Source organism: Dermacentor albipictus, chromosome 5, assembly GCF_038994185.2.
Source record: "Dermacentor albipictus isolate Rhodes 1998 colony chromosome 5, USDA_Dalb.pri_finalv2, whole genome shotgun sequence".
Classification (NCBI taxonomy): domain Eukaryota; kingdom Metazoa; phylum Arthropoda; class Arachnida; order Ixodida; family Ixodidae; genus Dermacentor; species Dermacentor albipictus.
The window spans coordinates 7619855-7643827 of NC_091825.1; the positions used below are offsets into that span (position 1 = coordinate 7619855).

At 45.8% G+C, this 23973-nt stretch overlaps 1 protein-coding gene across 1 annotated transcript in view; it reads right to left on the reverse strand.

Annotated features, from left to right (window-relative positions):
• Mitf (transcription factor Mitf) overlaps window positions 1-23973 on the reverse strand; it is a 349582-nt gene that overhangs the window by 64508 nt on the left and 261101 nt on the right. The window contains exons 4-5 of the mRNA XM_070538246.1: window positions 15232-15493; window positions 14421-14496 (exon numbers count right to left, since the gene is read on the reverse strand). Of these exons, the coding sequence (XP_070394347.1) occupies window positions 14421-14496; window positions 15232-15493 (338 nt within the window). The remainder of the gene's footprint in view (window positions 1-14420; window positions 14497-15231; window positions 15494-23973) is intronic.

Consider the following 23973-nt stretch of genomic DNA (forward strand, 5'->3'; position numbering starts at 1 on the left):
GTAGCCCCAGGTTCAAATGAAGCTCTCTCTGGGCGCAAAGAGTTTGAAGCGGTGGCACTTTTGTTGCTTTTCCTCCTTTTCCGGGTGCCATCGAACGGAGTGGGTGCTGTGCTTCTAGCCGCGTTCTTGTCTTTGATGTGGGCGACGGCGAAGGACCACCACTGGCGGCTGAAACGCTGCATGCGCTCGAAGTTCTGAGGCATGCTATGGCCGCGGATGAAATCAGCGATGACACGTGCACACGTTTTTGTGGATTTGAACAAAGTCTGCTAAGTGACCTGACATAGAAAAAGAAGCAGAAGGACATAGGAGACTTTTCCTTCAAGAAATAAATGCTTTTTACGTACGTGTGCCTGAGTGAATTCACCTCTCACTCTTTAATTTAGCTAGATTCAAGTGTTTGGATGATACGAATTTCGGCTAATACGAATATTTTTTGTGACCCCGTGAGATTCGTATCATCGAGATTCCACTGTACACAGAGCAAGTGTGTCTTGGAGACACCGCACCCTTGTGTGTGTGCTTGTGCAGCTTTGCATTTGTGTGCTTGGCGCTGCCTCCGGCGCTTTTAGAAGAGCAAAACGGTGCCAAGAAATGTGGTTCGTTCCTTCAATCTCCATGGCGATCACTGCTGCCAGAGATCAACACTGTGATGCTCTTTGCGACTGTATACGGAAACCACAGAGATGAAATCACTCTTGCACAAATCTAAGCAAATCTGACTAGCTCTAAGCTTAGTACGAGGCAGGGCATTATTAGATATTTTTATGTCGCTCTAAGCCTAACAATTTTTTTTTTTTTTGGCTGGATCAATTTTCCGGACTATTTTTGGGTCCCTGCGAGGTCTGGAAAATTGGTGACGGTATCTCGATTGCGCGCATTCACGGCCAAGTTATCAACTCTGCATGCAGGTACACAAAATTTGGGAGAAACCGTAGGAGACGACACTGCTGGATGTTCCACCTAGTTCTTTGTGCCTGCACCGCAAGACATCTAGAAACACCAGTGGTGGCACTTAACCGAGTGATGCGATGGGCTTCGGTGTGCCTGCTGGCAGTGGCTATGCTTGTATTTTTGTGGAGCTGATGACAGCATGCCAGTGGTGTAGATACAACGCAGACCACTCATAACGATACCAGACATAACGATATATCACTTATAACGATGAGTCAACTTCAGAGTATCAACTTATGCATTAGGGCTATGAGAAAAAAGCCCATATATTATATGTGTTATTCACCGCACATCCGATATAACAATTGAAATTCTGCTTATTGGGCGGCATTTTCCATGCAGAATAATTGCGAAATATACATCGGTAAGTTCCCGTTAACTGAGACGGGGCAAAAGGTTTGCTTACGTGAGTTCGTATTTGCTGCCATTACCGTGCAGCGCATCCCGCCAGTGTGCCGATTGCTAACGCCACGGAGAGCGTTGCAAGCTGGTGCAGCGTGCCACAAGATGGTGCCAGCTGCTTCGCGTGTGCGTCACCAGTGAGCATCAAGAGAAAAAGAAAAGTGAGAAGCAAACCGTGCCTGCATTCCCTTTCTACAATCTCCCTCTCTTCCTCACCGAGCTTGCACACTTGCGAGATGCACGCTTGCGGGCTGATGCTACTGCTCACCGGTTATCTTTCTCCGCCATTCTCATGCTGTTCGGTAGCCCCAGGTTCAAATGAAGCTCTCTCGTTCCCCGAATTAAATTTCATTACTGCCTCAGCCACAGCAGCTTTAACAGCAAAAAGCAAGGCATGCTGTTCCTTAGGTGCCAATGCCCAATCGTGGAATGCAAGCATTCATTATTGTTTTGGGTCATGCTGTGCTAGCACCTTTGAAGTAATTTTTCTTCCGTGAGGCGCTCACACACTGGAAGAAGGGCTTGACAAACATGGACAGGCAAATTATATCGATGCTTTGGGATGGGTTCCCTTCTTGCTTGCGCAGCAATGTGACGGCACCAAGAGTGTGGACCAGATGGGCAAAGACTGTGGTTTGAAACCTTGTCGTTTGACATGATATGGTGAAATGTTGCCATCACAGCCTTCTGCATAGCCTTCACATCCCCTTTGATGGATTTTAATGCCCATCCACAGTAGGCACTGAGTTTGGTGATCAGGTCACCTGTCAATTTTCCTTTGCCACCAAGTGTTTCACAAGCAGAGCACTTATGGTTGGCAATGAGAGTGCTTGAAGCAGTCCCCATCCATTTTTGGACATGATTCACGCAATCTTCCTTCTCGACTGACACAACGCCATACACTTTGGCTTGTCTGAGAGCAAGAAATGCGTGTCTATCAACATTTGAGAGGACTGTGGTGTACCTCAGTTCGTGCGGCTGAAGCGACCTCTGGAACAGTATAAGTGCTGCTTCAACTTCCATCTCCCCTGCTTTTTTTTCAGTATCTTTTTGGCACATATGGTTTGCCTTCCAATCATGGTAGTTCGAGTCGCCAGGTATCGGGCCGTGCACACACCCAGCACAGAAGTTGCTCAGGACAATGTAGTCGAGCACAAGTCTGGCGAACAGTTCGATGACCGTGCTGACACCGATATGCGACGAATGTCCACACGTCATCCACGAGCCATTGTGGTATAGTACCACTATATTGCCGGAGTTCACAAGTTTCAAGTCATTATACAATGACTTCACTGATAGCGCACATGCGGCCTTCAGCTTTTGGGCACCAGACACCGGCGCCAGCTTCTGCTTGAGATAGCTTTGCCACATTTTGTTATGAAGGCCACGGTTCGAGATGTTCATTGCAGCAAAAACAGTGTTCATTGCTGTTTGTCGATTTCCAGCGCTAAGTGAAGTTTTGTGTCCTGGTTGGCTTGGTGTAGTCGAGGTTTAAGAAGACCAAGTTTTTTTTTAAGGCTTTGGTAGTAGTCAGTTCAATATGAGTGCTCCAGGATAAATTAGAGCTAAAATTTACACCGAAGTATTTTACCGACGCTGCAGTTTCAATGATAGTATTATTAACTGTGTAGGCATTAGGACTTATGTTAGCAGCGGAAATAAACTTGAGATGTTTGTTTTGCCTGTGATAATTACCATTTGCCACCTGCCGCACCAATGAGAGCTCATCAAGATCAGACTGGAGAGCAATGATGTCGCAAGGGCTCGATATTGCTCGGTAAATTACGCAGTCGTCTTCAAATAGTCGTATTGTTGATGTTATGTTCGACGCGATGTCATTAATATATATTAAGAAAAGCAGTGGAACCAGCACCAAACCCTGAGGTACTCCTGAAGCAACACCTGTACGTCTTGATAAGAAGCTTCCTAACTTAACTGACTGAAAGCGGTTTGTTAGAAATGCATTGATCCACTGTGTAGTACGTTTGAATAAAAGGTGGACTTTCAGACATACTTGCATAAAAGGTGGACTTTCAATACAATGAAATTTCTATAAAACAAAACAAATTGCTGATTTTACCTACGTCGTTAGTATGTGGAGGTTTCATAGTAAGATTCGTTACAGCGCAAAACAAGACAATGACAAAAGAAGGTATACAACGACTACATGTGCTGTATATATGTTACATACAGGTAAGTTGGTAAGTATATATGTTAGGCATATCTTCAATAAAATATCAGTTGAGAGTCAGCGCCATGTCATCATCTTATACTTTCTTTTGTCCTTGTCTTGTGTTGCACTGAACGAACCTTACTATGGATCCCAACCAACTGGCCCAACTTGCCGTCTTGATATCGAGGTCTAACTGTATTAAAACCAAATTTCAATATTTTTACTCATTTCTGTGACCAGGCTGGCATGCAGGTGAGAGCAGCCAGAGTCCAAATATCGAACAATGTGCTGGCAAGTGTTTGAAATTTACACCTTGACTGCACATGCCGTAAGACTGTTGGTCAGGAGTGTGCAGCTAGGGTGGTGTACTTGCTTACAGATGGTACACTTTTTCTTGTAATGATATGCGTACATGTTATGCGGGAACGTTGTGGGAACAATGATGTATCGAAGGGGATTATAATAAATAGGTGCCTTTTGCTTCGACCGGGCTTCGGCGACGTTATACCCGGCAAAGCATATGAATGAGGAACATATCAGGACGGTTCTAATCTAATGCACGCGATGCATGTATTTAAAATGTGTAAAATGGTGTCCGGGGTCGTTTGGGCCTCTTAAAGCGTGGATGGGAGTGTTGACTGGTCAGTAGTCAAGACAAGGAAGACTTCCAAGAGTGGTGGTTAAAAAAAAAAAAGTTGGAAAGAGATAGATAGAGCCAAAGTCGTCGTAGGCAGGTAGCTGCGCAATAGGTAATGAAGAAAAAGCAGATCAAAGAGGGATAGGGAACATGCTAGGCTGCAATATATGTGCAGACCCGATAGCTCAGACAGGCTACCCCATTTCTAAAGGGATGCCAATTGAAATCATCTCAGGAGGGACTAGGCAGGCTTACGAGTTACGTCACAAATTACTGGAGTCAGAAATGTGCATCTCATTTTTTTGTTGGCTATTGGTAGCGTTTTCACTTTGCAAATTGTTTTGACCACTGACATAGTGGTGCCTTCGCTCTTCGTGCTGTTATGATTGGGGTTCAAACCCATCGCTCGTGATCCGTTGTCAAGATTGGAGTCGGGCATGAATTAGAAGGTAGCTGGCCCATGCCGTCGTCCAACTTATCCACGCCGAGGACGTTGATGAAGGGAAGGACTGCTTCTCATCGAGAACGAGGAATATGGGTTTATTTACAGTATTTATATCAGTCTAACATGACTGCTTGAGAAAGTACATCAGTCTAACATGACTGCTTGAGTGAGAGTGTCCTGAGCAGCCGCACAACAGCGGTTTATAAACACTCGGTCCTGCCCCGATACCCAGGTGACGGAAACGGCCATCCAAGCACCGTAGGCGAGTTGACCAGGCACCGTAGGGGCATTTATTCCCCGAGCTGCAGCACGCCCGCTGGCTGCCCATTGTCTGGCGTCTTGGTCAGCGCGTGGGAAGGGGTCTCAGTAGACGTTCCTGTGGGCTCAGTAACAATAGTTGGTCCGCCGAGTCCGTTTTGTCACAACAACGTCTTCGTCAAACTCGGCTCCAGCGACGGAGAGTCGAGGATGCACGTATTGTTGTTCACACACAGTCGACTTAGTCACGCCGTGGCTAGAGGTTTGCAGCGACGCTCCAGGAAAGTTGCCGCTACTGTCGCAACAGGCCGGTAAAACTTGCACTGCAGCAGGCTGTTCTTAACAGCGCCTCCATGGCCCGGAAACTCTCGAGTGTCCAGCGCTGTCAACCGCTGGGCAGGAAGAGAATGGCTGGTGGCTAGGGGGTGATGCCTTGGCTTGCAGCGACCACTTGTGTAATGATGTCACCGCCCCAAAACATCCAACAAGGACAGGCAACTGCAAAACGAACCCCACAACACGGCTCTGCGACAGGATGACGTGCCTTGGCTCTCACTTCACACCCACTAGGCTTCAAAGAAAATATAAGTGCAGAAACAACAAATGCTGCATTTCGCTATGCCAATTTTTGAAGCAACTTCGTGCTGACAAATTCAGCAATCATGGAGGGAATCCTGCTAAATGAGAGGGGATCTTCTTGGCTTAACAAAATTAACACTAGTAACCCTACAATTTTGGCGGCACCCTCAAACGCATAATTCAAATTAGCCTGCTCAAACCATCCACATTGCTATGCAACTTTCCCTTTTTATATCTAACGGATGAGTTGTACTCTTGGAGAGTGAGGCTCCATCGGAGCAAGCGGCCATTTTTGTGTGACATTTGATTGAGCCACGTCAGAGGACAGTGGTCGGTCCCGAAGATGAACTTCGCTCCGTACAAGTAACACGACAACTTCTGGGCGGCCCAAACTAAACAAGCACATTCCTTCTCTGAAGCGTTGTAGGCTTCGTCTCACATTTAGTTTACGGCTGGCATAGAGGATAGGATGCTCCTCGTTATCGTCGCCGACCTGACTAAGTACCATGCCCATACCTCTGCCGCTTGCGTCGCATTGAACTATGAATTCCCTTGTGTAGTCTGGCACGCGAAGCACAGGATGAGAAACTAATAGCGTTTTCAAACTTTGGAAAGCGTTCTCTTTGTCCTTATCCCAGTGTACGCTACTTGGTGCTCCCTTTCGGAGGGCATCCGTTAATGGACTTGCCATTTGCGAGTAATTCGGAATGTACCGTTGACAGTACCCCACAAGTCCCAAAAATGAACGAAGGTCTGTTTTCGTGCGTGGCTGAGAAAATTCTCAAATCGTGGCTATTTTCAGCTCGGCCGGCCGTCTCGCACCCTGGCCGGCAACATGGCCCAGATAAGTAACCTGCGAACAACCAAATCTACACTTTTCCACTTTCATTGTTAAGCCGGCTTCCCTCATCCGTGAAAACACTTGTTTGAGGTGTAATAAGTGTTGTTCCCAGCTATACGAAAAAATTGCTACATCATCAAGATATGGCAAGGCGAACTCCTGCAAGCCTTTTAGGACAATGTCCATTAACTTAGAGAAGCTAAACGGGGCGTTCTTCAACACGAAGCTGAGTGCGAGAGGGCGAAAAGTGGCTACAGGTGAGATGAATGCGGCATAGCGGCTGGCACTTTCTGAAAGGGGAGCTTGCCAGTACCCCCGCACGAGATCTATAGTTGAAATGTATTTAGCAGCGCGAACTCTTTCAATTCATTCCTCAATGTTGGGTATTAGGTACAGCTGATCCCTAGTGATGGCATTTAACTTCCTGTAGTCAACACACGGACGAGGGTCCTTGTTAGGGGTTTCTACCAGTATTAGCGGTGACGTGTATTCACTCTCAGCAGGCTCAATAACTCCCAACTCTAGCATGTGCTGTATCTCTGCCTCCATAATCTCTCTCTGTCTTGGAGACACCCTGTAAGGCTTTGATCTTACGGGTTCGATTGATGTCAGCTCTATTTCATGCGTTATTAGTTCGGTTCTACCCGGCCGATCGCTGAATCTGTCGAGATATTCCCCTAACACCTCTTTTAGCTCATCTAGCTGCTCAGGTCTTAAAGCATGCGAGCTTACCGAATGTTTTACTACTTCTTCTGGGCTGATTTCAGAGTTGGAGGTTGCCCTACACTCCTTAAACTTGGTACTACCGTCGAACACGGATATATCGAACCCACATATATTGAATTATTGTCTGTATCGAACTCGTAAATTATCCCCTTGAAAATTCTGTGTAAAAGTATAGAAATTCGTACGTTTAGATCGAACGATATTTTTACCCGCCATTGGATATATAGAACGCCATGCGATCTTGGCACTCGCTGCACCCGCGTGCTCCGCGCCTCCCCCGAAAGGCTCGGAAAATGTGAGAGCGAGAGGGAGGGAGGCTCAGACAGTACTTCCGCTGCGCACGCTCACCGACTTGCGGCAACACCCTGCTTGCGGAACTGCTTTTATTTTTCTCTCTCCCAATGTCTCTCATCCTTCCCCCGCGTAACCATAGTGATCGGCTCGGAAAAGGTAGCCAGGAACGAAGGCGGCGGTGGCCTCCTCTTCTTGCCTTTTTTTTTTCTTGTTGCTTTTTCACGAGTTTTGCTCAGCCAACCACAGCTCGTGCCTTTCGTACGTCGCTGTCGCCCTCGGAGGTGGCCATCGCGAGCGCTTTGTTGGCGGTGGCTGCGCACGTGAATTCTTGTGTTTTGTGCGCGTTCTTGTGTTTCGTGTTCATTATTGTTTTGCGTGCGTCTCAGGACACGTGTGACTGGATCGTGGTGAGCTGACGCGGAAGCAATGGCCGCAGCAAGCACAAGCAGCGTCAAGAAGCGCAAGAACCTGGACTTTGCGACAAAGCTGAAAGCCATTCAGCGTGTTGAGGCGGGCGAGAAAAGTGCGACGGTGGCAGACGACTTCGGGATTCCTCGGAGCACTCTAAGCACCTTGTTAAAAAACAAGGCGGACATAAAGTCGAAAGCGGCGGAGTTACGAACGTCGGGAGCTTGTCGTGTGCGCGCTCCTGCCCACGAGAAAGTTGAAAAGGCCCTCTATGCGTGGTTTTTAGAGGTGCGGGCTAAGAACATTCCAGTGGATGGCCCAATGCTAATGGCTAAAGCCAAATGGTTTGCCGCTGCACTCGGTGATGACAACTTCGCCGACAACACAGGGTGGCTGCAGAGGTTTAAGAACCGCCATAAGATAGTTGGCAAAACCATTTCTGGGGAAAGCGGTGCCGTCATCAGCCAGGATATCCAGCAGTGGATTTCGAAGGAATGGCCGGAAATTTGCGCTAAGTTTTCATCCGCGGAAATCTTCAACGCCAATGAGACCGGGTTGTTTTGGCAGATGCTGCCCAGCAAGACACTCGACGTCCGGGGCAGCACGTGTCACGGGGGCAAGATGAGCAAAGTCCGCATGAGCGTTCTGCTCGCTGCTAACATGGATAGCTCTTAAAAGCTCCAGCCCTTTGTGATTGGCAAAGCAAGGGCACCGCGCTGCTTCAAAAACTGTAAGCAGCTCCCCGTTCGCTACGCCTTCAATAAGAAGGCGTGGATGACGCGTCAGCTGTTCACAGAAAGGCTGCAAGCGTGGGACGCCGAACTGGGCAAATCGGGGCGTCACGCTTGCCTCCTCGTCGATAACTGCTCGGCCCATCACACCACCTGCAAGCTCGAAAACATCGCGCTCAAGTTACACGACAGCAAAGTTGCAGCCGCTCAACCAGGGCATCATTAAGTCGTTCAAAGTCGGCTACAGGAGGCGACTCATTGATAGGCTTTTGGTGAACCTCCGCATGGGCACCGAGCTTAAGGTTGACCTGCTGGGGGCCATTCAAATGATGACGGGCGCCTGGAGAGACGCGAAGCAGGATACTTTGGCCAACTGCTTCCGGAAGGCAGGCCTCGTGACAGCCAAACTTCCTGAAACCTGCGAAGACGGCGACGGCGACAACGAGTGCATGGACGACGCGTTTCGCGAGTTGTCGTCCCTTTTCCCGGCTGCCGTTCCAGCCGAAGTGTCTGCTGACGATTATGTGAACGTTGACAGCAATGTTCAGGCTGTTGCGAGCCTCGCCGATGAGGATATTGTAGCTGCAGTCGGAGGGACCCAGGCTGACAGCTCGAGTGGCGACGAAGATCGCCCGGATGAGGGCGCGGCTACACGCTCGTACTCCGCCGCTGAAGTGGCGGCAGCGTTCAGCTTGATTCGCCGTTGTTGCGGCGACATGGAAGGAACCAGGCTTTCGCACCTGAACAGCCTCGATAAGATCGAGGTTGGCGTCTTTAATTTCATTTGCAAGGCGAAGAAGCAGACCAACATAAGCGATTTTTTTTCACGCAAATAAAGCATTACGTTGCGTCGTGTGTGCGGAAATAGTTGTCATTCTTGAATGCGCCGATCGGTAGGTCATCGTCCGCCACAGGTAAAGTCTCTGGGCCTGTATTTTTTATATCGAATTTTTGATATATCGAATTAATTCGCGATCCCCTTCGAGTTCAATATATCCGTGTTCGACTGTAGTGCCATCCTGCTCTTTGATGGTATAGTTAACAACTCTGCTCAGCTCTACATACGGCTTCATCAAATTACAGCGATATATCTTCAATTCCTTCCTGCGACCGGGCATTTTCAGAGCATAGTTAGTATCTGAAAGTTTGTGCAACATTTTAACGGGCCCGTCCCGGTGGACTTCATGCTCGTTCTTTCTTGAAGGTTTGAGGATCATTACCTGGTCTCCGCCGTCAAACGTACGAAGCCTCGCATTCTTGTCGTAATAGAATTTGGCGTTCTTTCGCGCCTCTCCCATGTTCTTTTCGACTAGTTCTTGGGTTGCGTTTAGCCATTCCAGCAAATTTAGCACGTATTCAACCACTGTTGGACTCTCTCCTCTTTCTTCCCACATCTCTCTTAACGTTCTCAGTGGAGAACGGAGTGTCCTCCCATACACTAGTTCTGCTGGCGAGAACCCTGTCGCTTCATGTGGAACCGTTCGCAAAGCAAACAATGTTGCCGGCAGACAGTTCTCCCAGTCCTCTTTGTGCTCGTAACAAAGCGCACGCAAAACTCGCTTAAGCACTGAATGCCACCTCTCTACACTGCTTGACTGAGGGTGATAGACGGAACTGTGTATTAACTTTACCCCGCACTTTTGCAAGAATAATGACCCTTGATCTGCCTGAATTTCGGCTGGAAACCCAACTCGTGCAAACACTGTCAAAAGCGCGTCTACTACTTCGGTGGAGCTGAGCTCTTTCAGAGGGATTGCTTCTGGAAACTTTGTAGCCGGACACAGCATGATAAACAAGTACCTGTAACCCGATTTTGTTTTTGGTAGAGGCCCTACCGTGTCTATCACAAGTCATCTGAAAGGTTCCATTATTAAGGGCACTACCTTTAGTGGAGCCTTCCATGTCTCTCCTGGTTTACCAGAACGCTGGCAGGCGTCGCATGATCTTACAAAGTTTTCTATGTCTTTGAAACAACCAGGCCAGTAGTATTCCATAAGCAATCTTTCCTTTGATTTGTTTATGCCTAGGTGGCCGGACCACCCATTTCCATGACAGACTCAAAAGGTCCTCCCTGTACTTAGTAGGTACAACTAACTGATCCAAATTCCTACCCTTTCGATCTCTGTAGTGCCGATACAACAATCCTCCTCTCTCATGTATCGTCACGTTTGTGCCTAGCAATGCCTTCTTTAGCTGTGTGGTGTAATTTAGCTAAGCTGTCATCATTCTTTTACTCCGCTGCCAGCGACTCTCTGTCCACACGTAAGAGCGGATCAAAGTTCTTTGAGGCCGGTGATAATAACGACCCTGTCTCGCTTGTGAGCGCGTCTACTTGCTCTTCCTGCAGGCTAGAACTCTGACACTCTAGTGCTACGCTCTCATTGAGCTGGTCAGCTGGCAGGCTTTCCTCAACTGTTTTTTTCATCACTCGAGCCTAGCTCGGATTCGGTTATTGCAGCTATCTCCTTTGCTACTTCCGCTGGAGCAGCTTGTGCATTTTCGGCCGAAAGCGACGCGATTTTACGAGCTTGGCCTCGCGTCAATGCCTGTACTACGCCCTCTCCCAGTTTAAGCCCTTTTTCACGCAGTAACTCATTTGAACGATTCGAAAAGATGTAAGGGTACTGCAATGACAAAAATTTAGAAACTGCAGCCTCAGTCTCTAGCTCCCCGAATGGTCCACTGATTTTGACTTTGGTCATGGGCAGACACACGCTGTATTCTTCTACAACCTGTTTGATCCATGCTACTTCTCCAGTGAAGTCATCTACCGTCACGTAAGGCGGATGGACAATGTCCATTGTGGCGGCACTGTCTCTTAGCACTCGGCATGGTTTGCCATTAGCTTGCAGGTCGTGAAGATATGGGCTTAAAAGTTCCATAGTCTCGTCTTTTTCCTCTACGTAGGAAAAAACTACACTGGGCTTCCCGCAGTTTACAGCTATATGTCCCAGTTTGTGGCATTTATAACAGCGAATTTGTCTAAAAGATTCTAATTTTCTTTTCCGTTGTTTTTGTGCGGTTTCCCCGTTAAGTTTCTCCTCGCTCTTTTCTGCGGGCTTTTCCTTCACTTCTACAGGCTCCAATCGTCTAGTCTGCAAACCCTTTTTGAACGGAAATGGTTTCCGCGGTCTATTTCGACTGTCCCAATTCCTGTCCTCGGCATTTAACCTTCTACACGTTGTGTACTCTTCGGCTAATTCAGCCGCCCTTTCCACAGTGTTTACATTTTTATTTATTTATTTATTTCGGATACTTTCCTGGCCCGAAAGCATTACAGAAAGGAGTGGTAAGTGAAAAAAAAGTACATAATTATACAATGATAATTATTACAAAATGGCAGAAAATACAGCAGTTTTGAAATTGCCAACGTAAGAAATGGCAGCGATGGAGGGAGGAAGGTCGTTCCGGTGGGCGCTGGTTTTAGGAATAAAAGAACCATGACACATCTTTGTTCTAAAATATGGAATACCAACTTTAAACATGTGATCGAAACGGGATGAAATGTATGAAGGGCGAGTAATAAGATGATTCTTTAATAGTGGGTTGTGGTGATACAGCCTGTGGGAAAGACAGTCTAAAACATTTACGGCGCAAAGAAAGCTCCGGTAATGTGTGTTTTTCATGAAATTAATGCTGGCGTAACGGGAATAGTTAGATAAGATGAAACGTGCTGCGCGATTCTGGATGGATTCTAGTGTGTTTATCAGTGTGATTTGATGGGGATCCCATATGGTGGATGCATATTCTAGCTTTGGTCGCACTAATGCTTTGTAGAGGGTAAGCTTTATCGACATAGATGCAGCAGAGAAATTTCGACGCAAGTATCCAAGAACCCAGTTAGCGTTACTATTGACGTGTTTGATGTGCGTATGCCATGATAAGTTACGTGAAATATGGACACCTAGGTATTTGTAAGAGTTGACGGACTTAGACATTCCCTCTGTCTTGCACCTACAGTTTTACCACTTGGGGAATGCTTTTGTAAAACTGCTCTAGACACATGCATTCAATGATCATGTCTCTGCTATCGTACGCTCTGCGCTTTTCAGCCACTCGAGTAGGTTGGCCTTTAAGCTGTACGCAAACTCCGGATACCCCTCGCTATCTTTCTTGCCTGTGCTTGTAAACCTTTGCCAAAAAGCTTCAGCTGAAAGGCGGTATTTCTTCAGGAGACTAGCCTTAACTTTCGCATAATCATATGCATCCTGTGCAATGAGTCTGGTGATTACTTCTGCCGCCTCACACGGCAACATAGACAGCAACCGCTGTGGCCATGTACTCGGGCTGTAGTTCATCTTCTCGATAGTCCTTTCAAAATTGCTTAGGAACAAGCCTATGACAGTCCCGACCTCAAATGGTTTTAATAGCCTGTTCATGCGGTATGATTCTGCCTCACTTGATCGTCCCAGAGCCCCTTCACTTCCTTGAGACAACTCCAAACGTTTGCTTTCAAGTTCAAGTTGCATTTTTCTTAACTCGCGATCTTTACCGCGTTCCTCTCTCTCTTTGTCCCGTTCTTCTCTGTGCCATTCTTTTCTTTTCTTTAGAAGTTCCAATCCCATTTCAATTTCTTCCTCACTGGCATGTTGGGAAATTAGCTCCAATAATTCCGATTTTAGCCTTTCCTTGCGTACATCCATGCCCAGTTCCTCACCAACAATCAACAATTCGTCTCTCAGCAGTCTCCTTAACTCCATGATTGCTGCGTTACTGCCTTGAGCCTGCTCGCTAAATCCAGCTAGGAAAACACAACCTAGCTAACACTCAACAATCTAGCTTCCCTACTGTTCTAAGCAGAACAACCACAAAATGAAGCCTAGAGAGTCAAAGCAAGAACCAAGCACTCACGGCAGACACAGCACCATGTCGCAAAGTCTATCTCACCACTGTCAGCCAGTTGTTATGATTGGGGGTTCAATCCCATCGCTCATGATCCGTTGTCAAGATTGGAGTCGGGCATGAATTAGAAGGTAGCTGGCCCATGCCGTTGTCCAACTTAGCCACGCTGAAGACTTTGATGAAGGGAAGGACTGCTTCTCGTCGAGAACAAGGAATATGGGTTTATTTATAGTATTTATATCAGTCTAACATGACTGCTTGAGACAGAGTGTCCTGAGCAGCCGCACAACAGCAGTTTATAAACACTCGGTCTTCCCCCGATACCCAGGTGACGAAAACGGCCGTCCAAGCACCATAGGCGAGTTGACCAGGCACCGTAGGGGAGACGAGGCACCGTGGAGGAGACGAAGAGGCACCGTAGGCGAGTTGATGAGGCACTGTAGGGGAGATGACCCAGCACCGTAGGGGCATTTATTCCCCGGGCTGCAGCGCGCCCGCTGGCTGCCCATTGTCTGGCGTCTTGGTCGGCGCGTGGGAAGGGATCTCGGTAGACGTTCCCACGGGCTCAGTAACAATAGTTGGTCCGCCGAGCCCGTTTAGACACAAAGGCGTTGGCGTCAAACTCGGCTCCAGCGACGGAGAGTCGAGAACGCACGTATTGTTGTTCACACACAGCCGACTTAGTCACACCGTGGCTAGAGGTTTGTGGCGATGCTCCAGGAAAGTTGCCGCCACTGTCGCAACTGGCCGGCAAAACTTGCACTGCAGCTGGCCGTTCTTAACAATGCAAATGGCATTTGCCACATTGGAAGCAGTCTCAAGGAAAAAAAGGAAAGCTGCATGGGCACCTTATGGTGCCAACTTTTATGAAATGTGAGCTTTGAGTGTCAACGCTAGTTCATAGTCGATGCATTAGACTACTTGCGACAAACACACTGCTGGCGTGATGAACCTACAAGTCGGTGACCACAGAAGCCAGCCTCAGGTATAGAGGTGCTAAAATCCCATCATTTTCGAGAACCATGTGCAAGTCCTCTTGCATTTGTTTATTGGTACTTCACTCAGTGATTCCACTCTGAACAGAGTGTTCATCGCTGACACGTGGTGTGCCATGAGGAGAGCATGCTCACCTGTCATTTGTCCTTGGAAGCAAGGTGCCAAGCTCCTTGATGCGATCGTTTATGTTGAAGCGCCTCCGCCTTTCAACTGCACAGGGTAAAAAGGGCTCAGCTTAGTGCGTCGTGACACCATCACTGTGGAGCCAGGCGAGAAGGTAACGTGGGCATCAAAAAGACAGACAAGCCTAGTGCACCTTACAACCATGCTTTATGAACTCGCATTTCCTTCTTTTTTGTTTTTCTATATGGCCCCTGTCTCATCTTCATGCAAAGGTGTGTAACTCATTTTACACTGAGAACATGAGTGACATAAATGCAATGTGCAATTTTCTTGAGAATGTGCAACACATGACAAACATAGCAAATCATAGCTGAACTTTTAAGACGGTGTTAGAGCACAATAGAGAACTGGAATGTAGAATGCATGTACCAAAATGCACTGAATGTGTGTCCACTCATTGTTGGAGCATTCTGCGAATGAAAACATGCCTTCGTTAGGTTGAATTTGCGTAAGCAGTCCTTGATGTGATGTGGATACTCTGAATCACTTGGACGTCTCATTTGCCGCCTTGAACTGAGGTAGATGAAATGGAAATGCAATTTCAAGAGTACACTACTGAGGTATGTATGACCCCCTTGATGACGTAGTTTACTATAATGCACAGAATGAAATAGAAGAAGCTTGTTGAGATCTGCCCCCCCCCCCCTCCTAAAAAAGAAAGGAAGGGCTGAAGAGGTGATCTCAATGCTTAAGTCAACTCTATGGGTGCATGCACTAGCAAAGAAGAACTTTAGCTATGCCAATGCACAACATGGGACGCACTCATGTTGTGGTTGTCCTTCTTCTGGCGGTCCTTGGCCAGAGCACGCAGGTCATTCTCGACCAGCTCTTCCTCCTTGACCAATGCCAGGTCGGGAGGACACGAGGAAGACACAGCACCAGCCTTGGTCCCGCTTCCAGGCCAAACCTCCTCAAACTCCACCAGGGAGCTGGGCACGGTCGCATGGCCCCCCTGACCTGCACCTAGGCTGCTCAAGAAGTCCTCGCCATCAAAGTGGGACAGGTCATCAAACGCATCCTCAAACTGCAAGGAGAAAAAAGGAATAGAAAGCAGTGCACATGGACCAAGCTGAAATGCGAAGTGTGAAAGACTGCTGAGCACCAAAATGTTAACCATGACGTGCAGTGATGCTTTGCCTGACATCTAGAACTTCCCGTGGTAAAGCATCGAGGCACATTAAGCATCTGCATGCCTGTTACAACCTAGACAGTTATACAGCTCTAGCAAATTTTTTAAAAATCAGCATTGCATTAGAAGCACTCTCTTTCACTACACGCATACTGTCTACCTAGAAGTACTTCCCAATTCTTTTCAAAGGAAGACAGCAGTAAATCTAGACTGGAAGTATCCGTAATAAAACGCATAATGTTTTTCAGTAAAACTATCAATGCATCATGAAAGCAAGATTATATAAATGTTGGAACAACCCAGCCAGTATTGAACCAGGCATCCTATGAAAACTGACGCAGGTGTCACCCGGAAAACCCCTTGCAGTTCACATCACAGTGTGCGAGGAGTCTCAAACCAGAATGAGTTTTATTCATGTCAGTAATGATGTAATAGTTATACAAGGAATACAATTGAACCTCGTTATCAATGAAGTTGAAGAAGAAGCCAAAATTACTTGGTTCTATCCCTTTACTTCGTTATAATGACTATTGCCCTTTACTGTAGTATATAATATCAGTTTAAATAGACTCATTTATTTACAGGGATCCATCTTGACCACTTTTCTCTTCTTCCTCTTCCTGTTCTTCTCACTTCAGTCTTCTTCGGCGGAACATCACATTCTTCCGGACTTGAGTTTTCAGCCCTCCTGGGATGATAGGGATGTTAGTCTTTCTTTCCGGTCCCAAATAGTGTAGCGATTTTAAAATTCCTTGATCGATGGTCTTTATCACTGCATATAGCCCAGAAAATCTTTACTTTGGTCCATCTAAACTACTTCGGACTAAAACTATCTCCAGGCTCTATTACAGGCATCTTCGAGCTATATCGCAGATCGTAGTGTCTCTTCATGGTTGATCTGTAGCATGTAGTGTGCAAGCACCTCTTCCGTCTTGCGCCTTTCCTGCAGGTCTACTTTTCCAACGATTCCAAGGTCGTAGTCTGCCGGTAGCCGAGTTTCTTCGGCTGATACAGCAAAGTTAGGCATGCATCCTACTCCCACGGTATGAGAATGGTTGCAGTGTCTGACTGCCGCTTCCAAGGCACACTTCCATCCTCTATGGAAATCATGGTAAATTGCGATGAATGTTTTCAAGTCCCAAATAAGCCTCTTAGGCCGTTTCCTTCTGGATGGTACAGTGTGGCAAATCTCAGGGCAATTCCTCTATCATGGGCCATTCTTGAAGCTCCTTACTGCAGAAAACTGGCCCGTTGTCAGACACCACCACCTTGGTGTTTGTGAACATATTTCGCTCCAGTAAGATCAAAACAGAATTGGAGACTTCCTTTCCTAGCTTTGCAGCTGCCATGCATGTGCATTCATCTATTGCGACAAGGAATGCTTGAGTCGTACCGACTCCCTCACCTTGCGTTTTTATTTCAGCAGAATCTAGATGAATTACTTCAAATGGTACTTGGAAATGATCAGCGATGACCATTTGATCCCATCTTGAAATCAAATCATCATATTTTTCCTCCCGCTAACCCAGCTGTCTTAACTTCACTAATCGCACTATGTGTGTGCCGAGCAAGAGTGGCCTCTTGGTATGTATGGCATTCTACGTGCCTGTCTGACGTCCAAAGATTATGTGGCTTCATGAAACCGTCGATAGGACACACCAGAAGGATATGCCGAATAGTTGCGTCTGAATCGTAGAGGAAAGTGTGACACAATAAAGACTGCCTGCGTGTAGCGTGCACAGACACGGTGCATGATACCAGCAGACGACTCTTCCTGGACTGGCGCAAAACAGCGGATAGGACAACGGAGTTCCTCTAGAACACGCTGAGGCCGCTCTTGCCCACTGTCAAGAAGGCACCTTCTACAGAAGGAAAAGTGGTACGGCTCGGAGAATTTTTTTATTTTAGAAAAGGACAACAAGCTTCTGCAGCTTGGGACAAAGTTCGCGCTGGAACTGGCACTGTGTCCACCTGCAAAGCTGGCAGCATCGAGAGCTGTCTCCTGACTGGTTCCTGAAGAAGAACATGCAAGGCGTGTTTGTGAATGTGTAGGCGCCATCGCGAAGGCAGAAACTGCATATGAGAGTCCCAACTGGCTCAACCTAATGGCAGGAGACGGCTTCTAGAGGGTTACGTGTCCTTACTGCCGATAAAGAGGGATGTTTTGTTGTCGTACCTGATGGTATGTTTCGTCAAAAAGCTTGTGAAGCTATGGGTAAAAATTTCGAGAAAATAGATGTTAAACCTGCCAAAGAACAACAGCGTGCTATTAGATTACTTCATTCCCTCAATTTAGAAAGCCTATGTGCCTCAGTCAAAAGAGCAAAGGGCCTGCATCTTGAAGTGTTTTTCTCATGTAAGACGCACAAACCTGGAGAGCCATTCAGAGCCATTGTTACTGAAAGAAGCACTTGGAAGCAGCAGGTAGCATTTATCCAGAAACAGCTTTCTTTGCTAAGAATCCCCGATCCGTTAGCAATCTAATTCTGAGGCAGTTGTACAATATTTGAAGGAAGACAAAACAAAGGGATGCAGCGCCTTCAGCGTTGATGTACAAGATTTATTTGATTTGATTCCCCACACAGAGCTGTTAAAAAATGTCAAAATGTGTATTTGCGAAAATAATGATGAAGTAAAATTTAGAAATGACAGCGGAGTACCCGTGGAAAGCTATATGGAATTACTATTCTTTTATCTTAGCTCTACTTTTGTCGGTTGGAATGAAGCAACGTATGTGCAAAAATCAGGTATATATCTATAGGTTCCATGGCAGCACCAATACTAAGCAACATTTTTCTAGCTCGTGTAGACCAAAGTATTCAGAGTGCTTTAGGAAGCTCGGCAAAAATTTTCCAATTTGTTGATTGTTTGGCTATTTTTGATGGGAGTGAACATGGCTGTAATGTGGTTAATGTACTAAAAGTGTTTTGTGAATGTGGCCTAGGCCTTTAGTTTACCCATGAGGTTGCCAAAGAAAACGAACTACAGTTTCTAGATTTGTCTCTGTGATTGCTACCCAAGCACACATGCTGGATGTACAGCCCTAGATCAAAAAAGCCCATATTACAGTACAAATCAGGACATTCGAAGGTTGTAAAAAGTGGAATTGCGGTGTCTTGCCTTCGGGCTGCTTTAGTAAAATCTTGTTGCCACTGAATAAAAGAAAGCTTTCACAATCAGGTAACAAGACTAGCTTCAGTGCGATTCCCGGAACACATTATAGTCAGAGCGGCTAAAAACGTAATAAAAATAGTAAAGGGTGTATAACCCACAAATTCAAAGAACAGGCTTAGCACGAACAGAAAGTGCCTTGCGTTTGTACCTTACGTACATTATTTTTCCCATGGGATAAAGAATGTTGCCAGCCGGTATGGCGTTGAAGTGGTTTTCAGTGCTCCTAACAAGGTGCAAAAACTGTGCCAAGTTATTTCAGGTAATTTTGACAATAGGGTAAAAAAATGCAGCTGCGGTCTTAAAGAAGATCAAAAACTAACAAAATGCAGAATAGGTGTTGTGTACCGGCTTCCCTTAACCTGCGGCAACATGTATATAGGACAAAGCGGTCGGTGCATCAACACCTGTCTAAAAGAACATGAACACTCTCTCGGTAAAGAAAACTATTCGCACTTGTCGAACCACTGTAATCTATGTCATTGTGATCGGGTATTTTTTGACACTGACATTTTGTTTTCAGATAAAAACAAACTAACACGTGAAACTACGGAAGCGTTTCATTTCAAAAAGTGTGCTGAAAAATGCATAAGCCAACCATCAGTTGCAATCACTGACAATGAATTCGCATTTTTAAATACTGGTTGAACTTTTTTAATCTGTTTTTAATCCGTTTCTGTTGATACTGATGTCTCTAGAGTTGTTGCACATGCTCAGCGCTGGGAGCTGGGGTATTACATTCTGTATCTTTCCGAAAATAAACGGTTGTGAGTAAGCGCTCGTGTGTCTCCCTTCACTGTGTCCTTGTCGATCGTGCGCACTAAATATTTCACTATAAATTCGTACCAACTCGCCCAACTATCACTTCTTCTGCAGTTCACTCTTCTTCTTGTTAATCTTTACCTTTGACTTGCTGAGGGCTTTTAACACACACGAAAGGTGTTTTTCATGTTCTCTTGTACATGAGTATATGATGACGTCAATGTATACGTTACAAAACTTTCCCAAGGTCTCATCAAGAATGCTATTCATCATTTTCTGAAACCAAGCTCCAACCTTTCAGGTGATGTCCACCAAATCCAACTTCTACTTTTGTCCAGTGTTGCAACTTTGTAGTTTTTCCGTCATAGCTTTGAACACTAACTATTCTTCCTTCATGCACCTTGCTCGGTTGGACAAGTTCCTGATTTACCAGGCTTAAGAATGCTCCATTATCAACCAGGGAGACCACACTTCTTCCATTTACCATCATTTCAACAAATAAAAGATTTGACTTCAGAAGGTATACATTTTCCATCGTTTCACAATGGTCGGACTCGGTATTAAGATATTCTACCGTTTCGCTATGTGCGTCAATGCTAAGTGGTAGAGCACTATACCTTTTGATGGAATCATCAATCAGACAATCGCCGGACAATAACTTAAGCAGGTAAGTTCTCCGTGAGGTTGGACGGTGTACACAAACCTCTCTTTGCGATTTGTTAGTCATGCCTTGAATCATCAGCGGAAGGATTGCAGAGTCCGGTAGGCTAGGGTCAGCAATGTAGAGTAAATGCCTCCTCTCGAAAAAATAATCCATGACTGTCCCATCTCTGTGTCTGAAAGCTATTGCATTGTCCCATCTGTCAACCGGATTTCGCTCAAAAGCGGAAAGAAAACTATCTTTCCATTAGTGCCATAAATCATGGCATTGACTTGCAATTCGCATGTCCCACCATTTTCTGGCATTGCCAGATAAAAACGGCACATGTTACACACTTTGTCATCCAATGACGTTCAGTGGTTTTGTGCACATGCATATTCATAAAATCTGAACCACAAGTTGGCGGCATTGGATGCCCCATCGAAACTATTAGGCTTAGACTCTTCTTGATGTGGTTGCTGGGCTCTTAGTGAGTCGCAAACTGGTTCGAGAATCAGTCGCTGATGCTCATACTGCGTGGTCTGCTGCTGCAAGAGTGCTTGCAACAAGGTGTTATTCATGTGCTCAGTGTTATTCTTGGAATCTATCCTTGAATGTCCCGGAAACATAACCTCAAATTCAGACATAGAAGCGTCTATTTGTACCACACCTTTCTCAACGAGGGCCGCTTCCAGTTTGCTCTTCTCAGTGATGCTGCGAAGCAGCTCCAATAAAGTCGCTTATTCCTGAAGAAGCACTGGGTCTTCGCCATCAAGCTGGTAGGTCTTCATGGTCGCCTGCCCATCTGTTCTTCTTATCAATGTTAATTCAAGCCACATGGTCGGCTGCGCCAAATATATAATACAAGTTAAAATACTCATTTATTTATAGGGATCCACCTTGACCACTTCTTTCTCTTCTTCCCCTTCCTATTCTTGTCTCTTCAGTGTTCTTCTTTTTCGCCGGAACATCACATAGTATATTCTAAATGGTATGCACAGTTTTAAACATGCGAAGTCTACGGCTCCGTGGTCGCGTATGCAATGAAAATTCAATAAAGCAACAGCAACAGACCATCCAGCATGTGCAAAACATGTGCAAAACATGAATATTTAGCACCTGATGTGGCAGCTGTTATGATAGGTTCCTTATATTCTACAGGGATGGTCTTTCACTCCCACTTTCCACTTGGCTCACTCAAGTTATCATGAAACTGGTGAAACAGTGATGCAGGAGAAGGGAACAGCTAGCATGCTGCGATGCAAACAGGGGTGGCACTGCTCAGTCATATTGGAGCAATTCTTCGAGCAAGTAAAATTGTATGAAAGGAGTAGCTTGGAGCAGACTAAATTTCATTTAGGAGCAATTTCAAGCAGATAAAATTTGAATATGGTATATCTCAACGCACTTCGCAACCACGACAAAAGGGAATGAGCCAAAATGAGCACTACACTGGAACTGTCTTTTCAGCCTGGGTACGCCCACTGCAGGGCAAAGGCCTCTCCCATACTTCTCCAACTACCCCAGTCATGTGCTAATTGTGGCCATGGTGTACCTGAAAACTTCTTAATCTCATCCGTCCACCTAACTTCCTGCCACTCCCTGCTACACTTCCCTTCTCTTGGAATCCAGTCCGTAACCCTTAATGACCATTGGTTATCTTCCCTCCTCATTACGTGCCCTCGCCAGGTCCATTTCTTTTTCTTGATTTCAACTAAGATATCATTACCTCTTGTTTGTTCCCTAACCCAATCTGCTCTCTTCTTATCCCTTAACATTACACCCATCATTCTTCTTTCCATAGCTCATTGCGTCATCCTCAATTTAAGTAGAACCCTTTTCATAAGCATCCAGGTTTCTGCCCCGTAGGTGAGTACTGGTAAGACACAGCTGTTATACACTTTTCTTTTGAGGGACAATGGTAACTTGCTGTTCATGATCTGAGAATGCCTGCCAAACACACCCCAGCCCATTCTTATTCTTCCGATTATTTCAGTCTCATGATCCGGATCCGCGGTCACTACCTGCCCAAAGTAGATGTATTCCCTTACTACTTCCAGTGCCTCGCTGCCTATTGTAAATTGCTGTTCTCTTCCGAGACTGTTAAACATTACTTTAGTTTTCTGCAGATTAATTTTTAGACCCACTCTTCTGCTTTGCCTCTCCAGGTCAGTGAGCATGCATTGCAATTGGTCCCCTGAGTTACTAAGTAAGGCAATATTATCAGCGAATCGCAAGTTACTAAGGTATTCTCCATTAACTTTTATCCACAATTCTTCCCAATCCAGGTCTCTGAATACCTCCTGTAAACACGCTGTGAATAGCATTGGAGAGATCGTATCTCCCTGCCTAACGCCCTTCTTTATTGAGATTTTGTCACTTTCTTTATAGAGGACTATGGTGGCTATGGAGCCGCTATAGATATCTTTCAGCATTTTTACATACGGCTCGTCTACACCCCAATTCCGTAATGCCTCCATGATGGCTGAGGTTTCGACAGAACAAACACTTTCTCGTAATCAATGAAAGCCATATATAAGGGTTGGTTATATTCCAAACATTTCTCTATCACCTGATTGATAGTGTGAACGTGGTCTATTGTTGAGTAGCCTTTACGAAATCCTGCCTGGTCCTTTGGTTGACAGAAGTCTAAGGTATTCCTGATTCTATTTGCGATTACCTTAGTAAATACTTTGTAGGCAACCGACAGTAAGCTGATCGGTCTATAATTTTTCGTCCTTGGCATCCCCTTTCTTATGGATTAAGATTATGTTGGCGTTCTTCCAAGATGCTGGTAAGCTCGAGGTTATGAGGCATTGCGTATACAGGGTGGCCAGTTTTTCTAGAACAATCTACCCACCAACCTTCAATAAACCTGCTGTTACCTGATTCTCCTCAGCTGCCTTCCCTCCTTGCATAGCTCCTAAGGCTTTCTTTACTTCTTCTGGCGTTACTTGTGGGATGTGATATTCCTCTAGACTATTCCCTCTTCCATTATGCTCATGGGTGCCACTGATACTGTATAAATCTCTAGAATGCCTCTGCCACTTCAACTATCTTATCCATATTAGTAATAATATTGCCAGCTTTGTCTCTTACCGCATACATCTGATTCTTGCCCCTTCCTAGTTTCTTCTTCACTGCTTTTAGGCTTCCTCCTATCCCGAGAGCATGCTCAATTCTATGCATATTATACTTCCTCATGTCAGCTATCTTACGCTTGTTGATTAACTTGGAAAGTTCTGCCAGTTCTATTCTAGCTGTAGGGTTAGAGGCTTTCATACTGTCTTAAGCAGAGTCTTAAGCTGAATCTTGAAGCAGATTACTCGGACACTGAAACCATTTAGTGCATGAAAATTTTGGTAATAGTGCCTGTAGATTTTTAATTGGTGATAGCAATCACAAAAACATGCAGTCTGTTATAGTAAGTCCGAAATTTCTACAAGTAGCCCAGGACATTTTTATAAATGCATTTTCTCAAATCTCTCGACGGTGTAGTTGAAAAGCCTGGAAATACATTTCACCAACTGATTGCATTGAGAAGCCAGAGTTATCAGCTACTGTGGTTTATTATTCAATTATATGGACAGTCCAGGTGCATTTATGCCGGTGGCGTGGGGGCCACCGTGATGCTCCATGGGCACGACACCATTGAAGGCAGGATGCTCATTGCTTTCCTAACCTTCTCTGTTAGTTGCTTACAAAATACCAAAGAATTTCGTAGCGACAATCGTCTCTTCGTAGTGTCGTGCCTCTGTGACTTGAAATGGTGTAGAGCTGTCCGTCTGCACTATGAAGCTGT